Source organism: Xiphophorus maculatus, chromosome 8, assembly GCF_002775205.1.
Source record: "Xiphophorus maculatus strain JP 163 A chromosome 8, X_maculatus-5.0-male, whole genome shotgun sequence".
NCBI lineage: Eukaryota > Metazoa > Chordata > Actinopteri > Cyprinodontiformes > Poeciliidae > Xiphophorus > Xiphophorus maculatus.
The window spans coordinates 624,744-639,089 of record NC_036450.1 but is presented as its reverse complement, the minus strand read 5'-3'; the positions used below and the strand labels follow the sequence as shown (position 1 = coordinate 639,089).

At 48.8% G+C, this 14,346-nt stretch overlaps 1 protein-coding gene across 1 annotated transcript in view; it reads left to right on the top strand.

Moving 5' to 3' along the window:
- Window positions 1-1,442: 1,442 nt before the first annotated feature.
- LOC102233299 (putative ferric-chelate reductase 1) overlaps window positions 1,443-14,346 on the top strand; it is a 33,147-nt gene continuing 20,243 nt past the window's right edge. The window contains exons 1-4 of the mRNA XM_023338668.1: window positions 1,443-1,665; window positions 2,595-2,702; window positions 2,844-3,248; window positions 3,746-3,882. Of these exons, the coding sequence (XP_023194436.1) occupies window positions 1,443-1,665; window positions 2,595-2,702; window positions 2,844-3,248; window positions 3,746-3,882 (873 nt within the window). The remainder of the gene's footprint in view (window positions 1,666-2,594; window positions 2,703-2,843; window positions 3,249-3,745; window positions 3,883-14,346) is intronic.

Sequence of the window (14,346 nt, the reverse complement as noted above, 5' to 3'; positions counted from 1 at the left end):
CCCTTGAGACGCTGAAACACAGACCTCTACTTTCATTTTGCTCTGGGATCAATAATGATAGATAACAGAACTGATTGATCAGGTTTCAAAATCTTTATTAGAAAAAACAAAAAACGTCACTGGTGATGTCACTGATGACGTCACTGGTGACGTCACTGATGATGTCACTCTGACAGCCAGAGTTTGAAGGTTCGGTCCCAGTACTGCCACCCTTGTTGAATTAAGGAAGTGTAAAAACAGTTACTGATCAGAACATCTAATTTAATATTTTAACTTTATGTCATAAAGCTAAAAGTAAGTTCTGAGCAAATTCCGGTATTTTTTTTAATAATAATACTTTATTGATCCCCTAAAGGGGGGAAATTTAGTTTGTCCCAGGGTTGCACACAATAAGAATAATAAATAACAATGAGCATATAGTGATAGTCCTAAGGACACAAATATTGCTCAGTAGATTGCTAAATATTTAATCAACATTTAAAACGCACAGCTCTAGAAACTATATATGAATGATACAGTCTGACGGCCTCGGGCAGAAAGGACTTGCTGCAGCAGCTGCAGCAATCTTTGGCTGTTTGCTCCTCAGGCTGTAGAGGAGATGGAAGGACTTATCCTTGATAGCTCTGATCTTCAGCATTCTGTTTCTCATCACCTCTTCCATCTTGATCCCTTCAACTGACTCAGACTTTCTTATCAGTTTCAGTCTGCTTGAGTCTTTCACCTTCATTGCAGCACACCGCTGCATTGAAGACGGAACTAGCCACTGATGGAACATGAAGAGCATCCTACTGCACATGTTAAAAGACCGGAGAAAATAGAGTCTGCTCATGGTCTTTTTGTAGAGCACATCAGTGTTCGTAGTCCACTGTAGCTTCCAGTCTAATGTAACACCAAGGTACTTGTAGGATTGAACCTGCTCTCCATCTGCCCCTGAGATGGAGATTGGGAGCAAATGTGTTTTATTGTTGCAGAAACCATGTCACAAAATTATCCACCAAAGTCCTGTATCCACCTCCTGTCCCCCACGATCGCCGTGTCATCTGAGTACTTCTGCAGATGGCACAGTTTGGAACAGTACTTAAAGTCCGCAGTGTAGATGGTGAATAGGAAGACAGACTGCACAGTTTCCTGGGGAGCTCCGATGTTACATATTACACGATGATTTGCAGCTCTGTAATCTCACATACTGAAGTCTGGCTGTCAGACAGTCGATGAGGATCATCGCCAGTCGATGATCGATGTAGATGCGTCACCAGGTGATGCATCTACTTTGACACCAACAGCTGGACCTTTTTTTTTTACCCCTTTTTGGGCTCTAGTGTCCCTTATATGACAGGAAAGGGGGAAGAACAGGGGGGAAGACATGCGGCAAATATCGCCGGGTCCAGGAGTCGAACCCGCGACGGCCGCGTCAAGGACTCAAGGCCTCCAAACGTGGGAACATGGGTTCTGTACACCACCACGGCACGCCCAAACAGCTGGACCGTTTGAAGCAACAGAACAACCGGAACATTTTGGGGAAACTTTCAGGACTGGATCTCAACAAAACATTTCCTGTATCATCCCTTAAAAAGAGAGGCTGTAATGTTTGGACCCACCCACAGAGACAGAAGAACCTCATACTGAACAACCTGCTGATCCTCACCAAATTCTTCATCCACTGCTGTAAAAGGGGAAAATAGAAAGCCTGACTTTCAGTCTTTAAAAACCTTCTAATGGACAAAAATCACTGCAGAACCTTAAAACTGATGAAAAACAAGCAGGAAATACAGTTTGTTGATCATTACAGCCTAGAATGATCTGAATTGATTTGAGAACTAATTCCTCTCTGTCTTTTTCTGTTTTTGTTGTTCTCCTATCCCTCTGTTTGATGTCTGACAAATTTTCTTCATTTATATGTTTATTTTACTTTAAGACGATAAGACTTGACCTCTTCATGCCCCGTTATCCTGTACAATTGTTCTGTTAGCAGAATCACTTTTGGCTCAGCGTAACAGCAGGACACAGTTTGGCTTCGTGCTCCTCCTTTTTTTGAAAGACGCACCCTTTATTTTACACGAGTGTGTTCAATTAGACAGGTCACATGATGTGACACAATAACCCATTAAGAAAAAATGAGAGAACAAAAACATTCATAATGCCAACACCCCCACTTGCTCACATTTGGGTAACTTCCTCTGACTCTTAATATTTCAACCAAAATACATTCATGAGACACTAAACAAACATTTCTTACTTCCTCAACTTAATCTTTGTTGCTGGTTTGGTTAGTACATCTGCAACCATTTGATTAGTTGGACAGTACTCTAGAAAAGCGTTTCCTTCATTTACATCTGATCTGACAAAATGATATTTAATATCAACATGCTTACATCTTTGTTTGTACACAGGATTTCTGGCTAAGGATAAGGTTCCCTGATCGTTCTCGTAGATCTTAGCTAAATAATCCAGACAAATCCATGTTAAACATCAGTTGTCTCAAGTATAAGCACTGCTGTAGAGTAGCAGCTAGTGCCATGTTGACATGATTACATTTTACTGAGAAATCCATCAGAAGCGCCGTGGAAATGGTCGGAGCGCCTCTCTGGCTGCAGGGCGCGTTCCCGACACAGGGAACAGATTTTCACACAAGACCAGCTCCAAGTTCAGACGGTTCCAGGAAGCTGAGAGCTTCATGCTGGTGAAGCCAGGAGGAGCTGGAGGTCAGACGGGATAACGGACCTGGCAGACGTCCAGCCCATCTAGTCTGAGTACCCCAGCAGTCAGAGTCATCGCTGCTTTTCCTGTTTCTGTTCATGGAAAAAGTTTAACTTTAGTTGTTTCCTCTTTCTGCCTGTGAGCAGCACAGAATCGCTTCCAGCTTCCTGCAGGAAACAGGAAGTTCCCTCTGCTCCCTCAGGCGTTTATAACCGCGAGCTGCTGCTCAGGAAACCAGAGGACTGCAGCTTCAGCCGGCTTCCCTCCCATCATATCACCTGCCGGCGCTAAGCCCCGCCCTAAGCAGGTATACCTCCGTCTCCTCCTCTCCTGCAGCATAGCATCGGAACTGCTGCGCATCATGAAGCGGATCGCGCTGCTGCTGGTTCTGACCTGGGCCGCTCCGGCCGCCCGCTGCTACCCCTCAGGCTTGGTGTCGGAGAGCTGCGCGGACATGACCCCCAACCACTCCGCCGCCCCTCAGACCACCACCGCGCCGTTCACCGTCAGCGTGGAGCGGAGCGGCACTGCGCCTGGAGGACAGGTCAAAGGTCAGTCACCGAGCTTTCAAAGGTAGAAAACACTTGACTGGTCCTCTAACCCAGCGTTTCCTAACCCTGGTCCTCCAGACTCACATGTTTTAGGGGTTTCCTTGCTTCAGTCCAGCTGATCTCCACAGGCGTTTGTTGAACTGCATCAGTTGAATCAGGGAAACCTCTGAAACATGTAGGACCCTGGGCCTTGTTGGGAAACACTGGTCTAACCACAGGACAAACAGGAACCAGACCAGTTTACACTGGGAGCCAGTTTCTCTCTACTCCCCCTGCCAGTAGTGACTCAGCAGTATTCTGCCTTTCACAATAAAGCTCAGACACATTCCACTATGTTTATCGGTGTGTAGCAGGAAGTGGTCCGTCACTGATCTTGCTCCTCCTTCTGGTTTCTGCGGGTTCTACTCCACAGAATCAGAACCTCCCATCATGGAACAGCAGGATCTTTACTGGACTGGAGGTTCTAGTCCCAGTCTGACAGCCTTCCTGTTCTCCAGTCTCTCTCCAGGGTCCGAGTTCTGGTCCGTTTACCGGGTTCCTGCTGGAGGCCAGAGAGCCGGGGGGCCAGTCTGCAGTGGGCTCGTTTCTACTGGGTTCTGGTCCGGCCCGGCTCCTCACTTGCTTCCAGAAACTCGTAAGTGCTCCGCCCACCTACACTGAAACGCATGACTGAGCCTGGAACCGGTCCAATGCAAACCTGATGGTACCAGAACCAGAAAGACCTGGGTTCAGAACCTGGGTCCAGAACCAGGCTCCAGACAGATCTGTTAAGGTTTAGATTCTGTTCTGCCATAATCAGGGTGCGGTTATGGCAGAACCATAACCGCACCCTTATGAATAGAACCGGGTTCTATTCTGAGAACGGGTCGGTTCTCAGAATAGACAATAGAACAGGAGGAATCTGCAACCCGACACCAGGTTGTTTCTGTTCACTGTGACGTGAAGAAACAGAAACCCGACCATCAGGTGGGATTCCTCCTGGTTTCCAGGAAACAAGAGGCTTGCTGCCTGTTGTTCTGGGCTCTGAGGCAACAGGTTGGGGCGGGTCCAGCAGCTCTGGGTGTCACCAGGTGGTGAAGAGACATTGTGAAACTATTGAGATGTAGCAAACGGCCTGAGGCTGCCAGCTCTGCGTCTCCATCCCAACCTAACCCTCATCCTTCTGCTCAGTGTCATGGCGGCTGCATGCAGTCAACCACTAATACTGGTTTGTATACTGGTATCAGCCAATATACAACCAGTTTACTGGTATAACCACTAATACTGATTGTAAATTGGTTTATGCAATGTAAACCAATATAAATACCGCCACGGTGATTCTCTCTGAACCTTTCTGGTTTCTGGATCGAGTTATTCTGGACAGAATCATTTGGTCCACAAAGTTCTGGGGGTTTTTGACAAGCTTGTTGAATCTCAGGTTCTGGACCCGTCTATGTTCTGGGATCCATTACTTTGTTCCTTGGAGGGATCTGAATCAGAAGCCAACTTCAGCAGCATAAGGGTGGCCATGTTGCTTTACACTAACCAGGGTTCAGAGGTCAAGCTGCAAAAGAACTTCACACGCTGGCATGGTGGGTGAAGAGCCTTGCTGCCATAAGGTGGGTGGAGGTTCTCCACGACTCTGCAGCCCCCCGACGAACTCTAGACAGGGTTTCTGACCCTCTGAGCACCCAGAGGTCAGAGGTGAATCTGTCAGCAGACGGATGGCCTTCAGGTCGTTCCATTAACATTTAAGGAATCGTCAGCACATCGTTTAATTTAAAGCATTAGCTACTCGCTGTGATCAATTTTGCTCTGATTTGAACCAGAGAAATCCACTTCCTGACCCCCATCTGAACTTAGTGCCTCATCCGGGTCACGGGTCTGAAACCCAGCATTAGAAGTACAAGACAACCGTTAACACGGTCATCATTACTGAGTACTCTACTTTCATTTTGCTGGTTCATCTATGAAACAACAAGGATCAGAGGTCACTAGGGGTCACCTGTGTCAAGAAAACTGGCATGGGGTGTGAGATCTTTCCGGGTGCATGCAGAAAAGGTGCATAGAGGCCTGAGAGAAAATAAGTAATCTTGTAGTTTGATTAAAAGCTAATTAAATTGAATATGAAGGAATAGTAAAATGAATACAAGTAATCACATAATAACCTTCTGAAATGTATTATCTGAAATGTGATCTGTAATGATTTCTGTAATGAATTAACTGTGGAAAGATTATGGTTGATGAATTATAATAAGTAAGAGATGTGATTGATTGTTAACTAAGGATCAAACTTGTGATAATGTGAAGTTGTAATCATTTGAAATTAATTCAAACAGGTTTAACAACAGATTTGATGTGTTTAATGAGCTATAATACATAATAGTGGGTTATAGAAAAAGAGAGGAATACAGTACAGTCCTGAAACAGGAAATGTCGCAAGCAGTTCTGAACAGATGGTCAGAGCGCACAGGATGGTTGGAGTGTTGAGTTTGACTGAAGCAACGGAGAAAGGGGAAGTACGGGACTTTCCACTGTGGTCAGCAGAAATAGGTTGGGCAATGTGGGGGCTTTTTCATGATACATAGCAGATGTGAAGCAAGTCACGTAGACCAAATTTCCCCATACACACACATGGGGGAGAGATGCATAAAAAGGGGCTGAAAAGAGGAACCAGCCGTTCCCAGTCCGACGGCGCAGAAGGAGAGACAACTTGCTGAAGCAGATTGAGCCACGGACCGCACTTCAGAACCACGGGAGAGCTCGGACTTCACACCGCCAAGAAAGGACTGGGTTCCATCGCCCCATCCCTGGTTCTTCATTCGATCGTCGGTCTCGTCTCAGCCCAGCAATTACAAACTCTGCAACAAGACTTGGAGGAAGGACAAAGCTCCCTCAGGGATGAGGAACTGGGTTTTGCAAAAGGATTCGGACCCGTTCTGCTTTGTTTCTTTTCTAAAGAGGGTTTTTTCCACACAAGGCAAAGACCTCAACCAAGGATGCTAGAAATTCCTGTTGCCAAAGATCCACCATCGTCTGGGTATGAGTTGAATCTGCTCATTGAAATTCCATCTCAGAACTTGCGACTTTAGTCAGGGAAAAGAGGACAGGGTAGTATGATTGTACATGTAAATTTTATTACACTGTTTTTGAATTATTTACGATTGATTATTGATTTGTATGTCGCATATCCCTGCTTAAGCTTGCTTAATAAATTTATACTATAAAATTCTAAAGAGGTTGGTGGACATTGGAATTAATAGAGTCATTTAATCTTCGTTCAGTTCTTTTAATTAAGGTAAAACTAATGTACATGATTCCAGTAAATAGGAGGCTTCATAATTTCCTTTGGTGAGAATAAATAATGACCCTGGGACTTACATCTAAGTCACTAAACATAATCTAGCCGGTTCCAAGTGCAAGTTATGATTTAGAAAGTGGGCTACCGTTAACAGAAGTGGTTATTGGAATTATGCAGCTGTGAGGGCTACTCAGCTGATTGTTTCTTAACTGTAAAGGGTCATAACTTCTGGATTGGAGGTAGTTAGAGCTAGACGAATCACTTTCGCCACCAGTTTAAATAGATTATCTCTTATAGAGTACTTTTAGGGTAATACCCAGGTCTCAGAGATTTTCCGGACCTGTTAGACAGAGAACTGGTCAGTAGGCAGCCCTGGGTAGTAGTGAGGAGTGGGCGGGGCTGACTATTGCAGGATAACCTTCATGGCGCCCAACGTGGGGCGGCGCACAACTGAGTAGGCGGGCCCCAAAGACACCAAGTCAGTGAAAACAGATGCGAGACTCTGAATAGCTCACTTGGGTTTCTAACTCTTAGGGAAGAGAGTTAGTGGTGACTGACAAGGCCATCAGTCACAACCCTCGCAGTAACTGTATAGCATACAGGTGAGGGAAAGCTTCTACTGAGGATAGAATGACCAGATCCAGACAGTGAAGCCAGTAGCCAACACAGCCTGGACCCATCCCTACTCGAAAGTGCAAAGAGAGGCTTTGGGGGATAGGCGACTCGAAAGACAAAGACAACTATGAGTGAAGAAGAAGAAAGAGGGGAACTGGAGCCCCTACAAAAGCCAGCAATGGAACAAGAGGCAAGCAACATCAGCCGGGATGGGAAGAATCATCAATCCCATCTTTCCAAATCTACATTATCGCAATTTCCTGTAATGTTGATATTACTTGGTGATGGATTGGAATCCTGGACTGAGATAAATAAAAAGATGTTCTTTGATTCTCACTTCACCATGAGCAAGGACGTGGCTCGGAGCCCAATGGAAATCATAGTGCAAAAACGGATATACTACTGCACCCAGCTTAGACACGGCCACCGACTGGGGGTCGTCAGATGCCCGGTGAAAGTGGCTAAGAAGCCGGAGGTTAGAGGATGGCTGGAATGGTTCGCTGACCTCCTTGAAGGATGGGCGGATGGTGAGCTACGAATTGTCCACAGCCCCTCCGAAAAGTATGACCGTGTAGTAAAAACAGCTACCTTGGCGGCGGGCATCGATGGAATCCTGGTGGACCCAAACGCCAAGGGAGTGAACCAGTACAAAGACTACGCTGAGGCCATGCAGAGACTTTCAACCTACAAAGAGGGCAAGGAAAAGGAGCGAGCCCTCGAAGAGGCAGGGTCGGAGGTGGCTGAGCCTCCGTCCCGACTGCCCAGCAGAACCACGACACCGACTCGCCAGACGAAGCAACCTCCGAGGTATCTGATAGACCTGACGGGCGGCAGCGACGACAACGCCGGCGGTGACAGCAGCGACGACAGCGATGGAGGTCCCTCAGCTCCACCAGGTCCATCGCGGAACGAGGACATCCCACCTGCACCAGCCAATGAGGAAGACCCCGAGGAAGCGCTCGTCGGCGGCCTCACTGAGGAGCAGTTGGAGCAAGCGGCCAGGGACTGGTCCCTGCGACGAGGTCTGGAGCCCGGGTTTCATCCCCGAGCCCACAGCACGGAGAGGAGGCATCCACTACCACCTACGGAGACCCCAGCGGCCAGCAGTTCCGACGAGGACAGGGAGGAATCGGACGAGGAGCAGCGGGACCCCGGTCGCCCTAAGAAGAAGACTCAGAAATCGGACACCTGGAGGATGGCCCGAGAATTAGCCGAAATACCACCGGGGGCCAGCAACTTTAGACTGCAGACCGGCCTCCGGATTTATCAGGTTATTGGAAGAATATGGGATCTTGAGGGTGACGGACTGATTGTGTTCACCAATGACAGATACAAGATCCACAATCGAAAGTTCAGACGCAGCCTTGAGAACCAAGCAGGGCAATATTACCAAGCGGATTCAAAATTGCTAGAAGCCACCTGTAGCCCAAAGACAAGGGGAGAAGTAGTCTTGATGAACGGCTATAGTCTCCCTTATGGAGCTGTAATCCTAGTCCCGATTGACGTCTACCGAAAAGGAGAGAGTTTGGAGGAATATCGGAAGAAGATGTGGCATGGACTCGAGCGGGGCCTGACAGCAGCCAGCAACGAATGCATGAGAAGAGTGATAGTGAGTGTACAAGGACTGAGATCGCCAGATCTGCCAAGGGACACCGCCAGATCAATCGCGGAGAACGGAGTGGTGAATATAGCCAGGACCAACAGTCATTTCTTTGTGTTCAAAGAAGTGGTGGTGGTGATTGACCCCCGTCTGCATCGACTCCGCACTGAGCAAGGGGTGAAATTGGCAGCTGAGATGGAGGAGCAATGCCGCATTAGCCATCCATCGCAAGAAATCAAGAAATATCCCTTAAAAATTCCACAGAGTGAGGTTTCAAACACCACCCAGATCGGTAAAGCCAAAGCCGTGCAGCCGCCCAGGATAAAGATAAAGGAGGCACCTGTTGAACCAGAGTTCTCCGCAGCAAGGTACGTTAAGGAGTTCTCGTTTGAAGAGAGCCGCAGTGAACTGAAAAAACCCAATGCGGGAAAAGTTAAGAATAAGCAGCCGACGGTCCCGAAAGAAGAAGGACCGATGAAACCAGCCAAGATTCGACCGCTGAACTCCCCCAGGAGAGAACCTCTTCGACAACAGCAGTATGAGGACATCAGTGACTCGGAGGACGAAGAGGAGCAACCGGAGATCGAACATCCTGGAGAAGAAGAAGAGGAGAGCGATCACAGCAGCGTCTTCTCCGACCCAAAGCAACTACCGACCGAGCATAAAACACTCCGAACAGGACAGCACCGGGGTAAGAAGAAAGAAATAGAAACCTTTGACATCGAAGGATCTTCTGAGAGACTGGCAAGAGACGTGACCTGGGGTCCCGTGCAGGCTAAGGACGGACGGCGTACGTATGTACCAGAAGTCGGCCAGACCGAGTACCAGATCCCGGCAGGATGGGCCAGCAGATTGGGAGACCGTGTGCTGCTCGAGGTGGAAGCGACAGTCGGAGAATGGGCTAACATCCTGATGACACCATCCTGCTCTACACTGACAGCACACTATTCCCTGACTACCAACTTCAGGAATGCATACATTGGAATTATGTATGATGTGATGCTGCGACGACTGAAGAAAGCCGCCTTCAAATACTCCAGGGAGGCTCGACAGAAGCTGGACGAAGTGTCGGCTGATGAAGAGGAACCCCAGGCGACGTCTTCGGAGCCAGGACCACAGATCCCGGTGAGACCACCAGGGGCGTTGGCTCAGCTACCTGCCGCTAATACGGGACAGGACGCTTACGCCGAGCTGAAGAATCTAAGGCTGGTGATTAGGAGTAAAAACGCAGACGAAAACAATGAGGAGTATCTGAAAGATGTTTGGCCAACCGTGTTGTCTACCACCAACCACGAGGGAGCCAAAAAGTTGTGGCTGACCAGCGTGACCTCGGACCCGATGGTTGGAACAGATTCAGCACAGAGCAACTATGAAAGGCTGGTGTTGGAGGACATGGATGATGAAGAGTCCCAGGTGAAGAGAGCTAGAGGACGACTGGACAAGGGAAGCCGGTTGGAACCGCTGTGGCACACACTTAAACAGACCGTTTCCCCTGCGAGATATGTGAAAGTACTGCGTGAGGTGACAAAAGGACGCAGAGGGGAGATCGTGTTCGTGAAGTTGCCAGTGAGAAGCACGACGGTCGCTCAGATGGATGTAGCGGTGCAGGGATTCGACCTGGAACAACAGTACTACGAGGACAAAAGGAAGAAGGAGGCTAGCCAACCGGCAAAGCCACCTGGAAGGGTTAACATCAGACAACCAGCCAACTTCCAGGGTAGACCGTTCCAGCAAGGAGCACCGCCATCCAACTTCCAGAGCAGACCGTTTCAACAAGGAACACCGCCATCCAACTTCCGGAACCGGCCGTTCCAGCAGAAACCACCAGGACCGCAAGGGAAACCGACCAACCCTCCGGCTTCATCAAACCAGCCAGGAAAAGGTCAGTTCCTGACAGATGAGGAGTATAGGAAATTGAGCCAAGAAGAGAGGACGGCCCTCCGTGAGTCCCGTAAAGCCGGGGCCGGAGGGTCACCAAAGTAATGGCGTCCAGGTCGCGGGTCGTTTTAGAAAATGCCTACTGGGAAGGGGACGAAATCTACGCTAAAGTGGAAGGAGTGCCCTACCTAGTGGACACCGGAGCGGAGGTGTCGATGACCCGCAAAGACCTAAAAACAGCAGGACACCTGAAGGTTCAGTTTGCCAATGGAAAAATAGAAGAAATGCCATATGGAACCTGGAAAGGAGTAGTATGGGTGAAAGGTCCCTACAATCTCCTCACAGTAAAAGACTTAGACGAACTCAGTAAAAAGAAAGGCACACATCGCCGACTGGAGCGAAGGCTGACAAGTTTGAAAGCAAGATTGGTGAAAGTCGGCCCGACTCAAGCAGGGTCAGAAAAGCAAGACTGGTACAAACCGGTCGACATACCAACGGTGACAGAACAGAAACTTGAAGAGAGTGACTTCTCCCCGGCTGGGAAAGAGAAGCTACGTAAAATCATCGCTACAGCACAGGTAGCACGGTTCAAGAACGATTGTGGAGATTTGGGCCCAAAGTTTGTTCATCACATCGAAGGTGGGGTTCATCCACCTGTTCGGCAGTACCCGTTGAACCCAGGAGCAGTCGAGGAGATGGACAAGATCGTGAAGGAGCTGGGCGCCCTAGAGATCATCAGAGAGGAGCTCAACCCGATCACCAACAGCCCCATCCAGGCGGTGAAGAAACCTGAATCGGCTGGAGGGGGTTGGAGGCCAGTTATCAACTTCAAGGCCCTGAATCGGAGAACAATAGCAAACCGAGCCAGTTTGATCAATCCACAAGGAGCGTTGAAAACTCTTCGAGTCAAAAAGTTCAAGTCCTGCATCGATCTAGCCAATGGATTTTTCTCTCTACGCCTTGCCAGACAGTCGCAAGGTAAAACTGCATTCACCCACAAAGGCAAGAGCTATGTGTGGCAAAGGTTGCCCCAGGGATACAAGAACTCCCCAAATGTGTTCCAGTCAGCAGTGATGGAAGTATTGGGGGACGTAGGTGCTACTGTGTACATTGATGATGTTTTTATTGCTGATGACACCGAAGAAGAACACCTAGAGAGGCTACGAAAGGTGATTGAAAATCTCACCAAGGCAGGTTTGAAGCTAAACCTCAAGAAATGTCAATTTGGACAGTTCCAAGTGAACTATCTGGGTTTCCAAGTCACGTCGGACTTGGGACTCTCGGATGGGTACAGAGAAAAGCTGACGAACATTCAACCACCACAGTCAGAAAATGATTTGCAGAAAATATTGGGACTGTGCAACTATGTCAGAGACCATGTACCCAACTATCAGAAATATGCCAAACCTTTGTACCACTGCCTGAGGAAAAGTGAGGGCGACGAGAAAGACGGAAAAAGACCCTGGGTTTGGACAGCAGCAAATCAACAGAACCTAGAGGAACTGAGAAGGGCCATTCAAGCAGCTGTGAGATTGGAACCAAGGAGTTTGTCAGAAAGACTGGTGGCAGAGATCAGCTGCGAGAATGACGATGCCATGATCAAAGTGAGTAACGAAAATGGAGGCTTAGTTACCCTGTGGAGTTACACCCTAACTTCTGTTGAAAAGAAATACCCGCAGGAAGAGAAAGAGCTAGCGGTGTTAGCCCGCTATTGGGGTGTGCTGAAAGATTTAGCACAAGGACAACCAGTCAAAGTCATCACACAAAGCCAAGTTCACAAGTACCTAAGAAAAGGAACTGTGGAAAGTACTAAAGCAACCAATACTCGGTGGGGAAGATGGGAGGACATCTTGCTGGACCCGGAGCTTGAAATTGGGCCAGCACAACCTACCAGTAAGAAAAAACCACAAGAAACACTTGAGAAGCCAGGACAACCGGAATGGACAATCTACACCGATGGATCCAGAAAGGGGTCCGACCAGTCGGCATACTGGGGATTTATTCTGAAGCAGGACGGCAAAGAGAAATGCCGCCAGAAAGGAAAGGCCCCGGGTAGTGCTCAAGCCGGAGAAGTGACGGCAGTACTGGAAGGATTGCTGGAGCTAGTGAAAAGGAAAATCAAAAGTGCCAGGTTAGTAACCGACAGTTACTACTGCGCTCAGGCTCTCAGAGAAGACTTGGCCATTTGGGAAGAGAATGGTTTCGAGACAGCAAAGGGCAAGCCAGTGGCACACAAAGACTTGTGGAAAAAGATTGCTGAGCTAAAACTGCAGTTGGAAATAGATGTCGAGCATCAAAGAGCACACACGCATGAGGGAGCTCATTGGCGTGGGAATGATGAAGTGGACTGTTATGTCCAACAAAGGAAGATCGTCTTTGTCGGTACCGAGAAGTGGGACAGAACTCCCAAAGGACGGGAGGTCCCAGAAGAATACGTGGTCGAGGTCGTGCGGAGCGTGCATGAGGCCCTTGGACATGCAGGCGTGCGACCTACCCGTAAGGAACTGGAGGAGCAAGACCTTTGGATCCCAGTGAAACAAGTCCAACGCGTGCTAAGGGACTGTGAAGTGTGTGGTCAATACAACGCAGGTCGCCGAGGGCAGCGGATGGATGGGTTGTCCATCAAAAGCACAGTCCCCTGGGGCTCAGTCTGCATGGATGTTGCAGGACCCATGGGGATAACAGGAAGGAGAGGTGAGAAGTACCTCTTAGTGCTGGTGGATTCCATGTCGGGGTTTGTAACTACAAAAGCAGCCAGGAAAGCAAACGGCAATAGCGTTGTCGGCATGCTGGAACAAGTATGCAGTGCCCTGGGAATCCCGAAAGAGCTGCGCACGGACAATGGGACTCATTTCCGTAATTCACAGGTTGACCAGTGGTGTCAGAAGTATGGAGTAATGCGAGTTTACTCGCCACCCTACACCCCACAAGCTAACGGAGTGGTGGAACGAGCCATAGGGTTAGTGAAAAGCTGGATAGCTAAAAATGCTAACACCAACAGTTGGAGCACCCAAGCGGTGGAAATAGGGCAGGCCCTGAACGACAGAAGCAGAGCCGAAAGACCCGCCCCTGCGATGGAACTCAACCAACGGCCGTTCACCACGAAGGAAGTGGGGCGGGGCTCCAGCGACAAAAAGGAGAAGCTGACGCCCAGAGTGCCATTCCGAGAGGGACAGCGCGTGTGGGTCAAAGCAAGAGAGCAACCTGTACATGCAGCAGTAAAACCCAAGTTTGAGACAACTGACATCGTCAAGAGAGTACTGGATAGGAACACAGTATTGCTGGAAAGAAAAGGGATCCAAGGAGTCGAGCAGCTCAAGCCGGTTCCTGACTAAAGCGAAACAGAAGCCGGTGAAATGGCCAGTGAATCATGTACCATTCCACCCTATCTCGGACTGGCCACCGTGAAAGGGGTGGTTGTAATTAGAAGAACCCCTTCAGGGATTTGGGCAGGACGAGCCCTGAAGAAATTGGATTGGGCCAAAAATGGAGTCCTGTCGGAGGACAGAGAGATGCTGGTCTGGAGGAAAGCTAAAAGCGGCTGCCCGGTTTGTTTAGCCGACCACCATCTTCCCATTATCTGGGAAGGACCGGGCCGTGAGAAGCCAAGACACCAGGAGGCTACCGCAGAGATGCTACAACACCTTCGCGTCTCCCCAGTCACGGTATTGAACAACACAGTCTGTGGGAACTGCCGAGTGGGTTACCTGCCCCGGCTTAAGTTG